Raw genomic sequence first — 1,638 nt, 5'->3', positions numbered from 1 at the left:
GACCCCAAATGGACCCCAAATACCGGTGGAGAGGCTGGAGAAGATCCCCAGCGCGTGCGTCCCGTCCACCCACTGGAGTTTGAAGCCGCTCTCGCTGCGAGGAAAAAGGATTTTAATTAATTATTTTAATTTAAATTAATGATAATTTAATCCATGTCACGATAATTTAATTCATATCACGATAATTTTAATTCATGTCACGATAATTTAATTCATATCACAATAATTTTAATTCATGTCACAATAATTCATGTCACGATAATTTAATTCATGTCAGGATAATTTGAATTCATGTTACGATAATTTAATTCATGTCAGGATAATTTGAATTCATGTCAGAATAATTTGAATTCATGTTATTTTTCATTAATGTCACAATAATTTTAATTAATGTCGGGATATCTTCAATTCATGTCAGAATATTCTTAATTCATTTAAACTGCAGAAAAAACCAAGCCCAAATAAAACCCAGACGCCCCAAAAGGGATTTTTGGTGTTTTATGGGATTTTGTGCGGGTTGTGAGGTTTTTTTTTTATTTTGTGGTGTTTTGTGGGGTTCGGTTTGATTTTGTTGGATTTTGTGGGGTTTTGTGGTGTTTTGTGGGGTTTTATAGCATTTTGTTGGATTTTATGGGGTTTTTTGGGGGTTTGGTTGGATTTTGTGGGGGTTTCGTGGGTATTTGTTAGATTTTGTGGGGTTTTGTGGGGGTTTTGTGGTGTTTGGTTGGATTTTGTGGGGTTCTGTGGGGTTCTGTGGGAGTTTTGTGGGGATTTGTTGGATTTTGTGGGGTTCCGTGGAGTTTTACACAGTTTTGTTGGATTCTATATCATTTCATGGCATTTTATGGCATTTCATAGCATTTTACAGGGCGTTTTCCCAATCTCTATCCCATTTTGAACTGAACATCTCCACTCACTGGAAATCCAGGAACATTTCCATCAGATCCTCGGTTTTTAGGGTCGGGGGGAAGTCGTAGATCTCGGTGACGTGGCCCAGGTCGGCCTCGCTGAGCGGGGCCTCGCTGGGACCGGGACAATCCACGCTGATCCTCTCGATGCTGATCTCCTTCACTGTCAGCTTCCCCAGGATCTGACAACATCACAAAAAAAAATTAATTTTTTAATTAATAATTAAAGAAATTATAGCATCTTTAATTAATAATTGATAAAATTAAATAATTTTTAATAATAAATTCAAAATAAAACCAATACATAAACAGAACTTTTTAAATTAATAATTAATAAAATTAAAGTATTTTTACTAATTAATTAATAAAAGTAAATAATTTTTAATAATAAATTTGAAATAAAAGCAAGAATTAAATAATCATATTTTTAAACTAATCATTAAGAAAAGTAAGTAATTTTTAATAATAAATTTGAAATAAAAGCAATAATCAGAATTTTAAAATTAATAATTATGAAAATTAAATAATTATGAATAAAAAATTCTAAATTAAGCCAATAAATAATCAGAATTTTTTAATTAATAATTATGAAAATTAAACAACTATTAATAAAAAAATCAAAATGAAACCAGCAAATAATCAGAATTTTTTCAATTAATAATCAAGAAAAATCAAATATTTAATACTAAAATCAAAAATAAAATCAATTCCCCCAAATTCTCCCAAATTC

At 30.9% G+C, this 1,638-nt stretch overlaps 1 protein-coding gene across 1 annotated transcript in view; it reads right to left on the bottom strand.

Moving 5' to 3' along the window:
• LOC130587757 (R3H and coiled-coil domain-containing protein 1-like) overlaps window positions 1-1,090 on the bottom strand; it is a gene marked incomplete at its 5' end in the record, with an annotated part of 4,050 nt that extends 2,960 nt beyond the window's left edge. Inside the window, 2 exons of the mRNA XM_057388728.1 lie at window positions 15-94; window positions 918-1,090. Coding sequence (XP_057244711.1) covers window positions 15-94; window positions 918-1,090 — 253 coding nt within the window. The remainder of the gene's footprint in view (window positions 1-14; window positions 95-917) is intronic.
• Between the last annotated feature and the right edge of the window lie 548 nt (window positions 1,091-1,638).

This window comes from Malurus melanocephalus, unplaced genomic scaffold, assembly GCF_030028575.1.
Source record: "Malurus melanocephalus ecotype Western Australia unplaced genomic scaffold, MMel_1.1 scaffold_2392, whole genome shotgun sequence".
Lineage (NCBI taxonomy): Eukaryota > Metazoa > Chordata > Aves > Passeriformes > Maluridae > Malurus > Malurus melanocephalus.
Note: the sequence above shows the minus strand (reverse complement) of the source record. Positions and strands in the feature narration are given on the sequence as shown.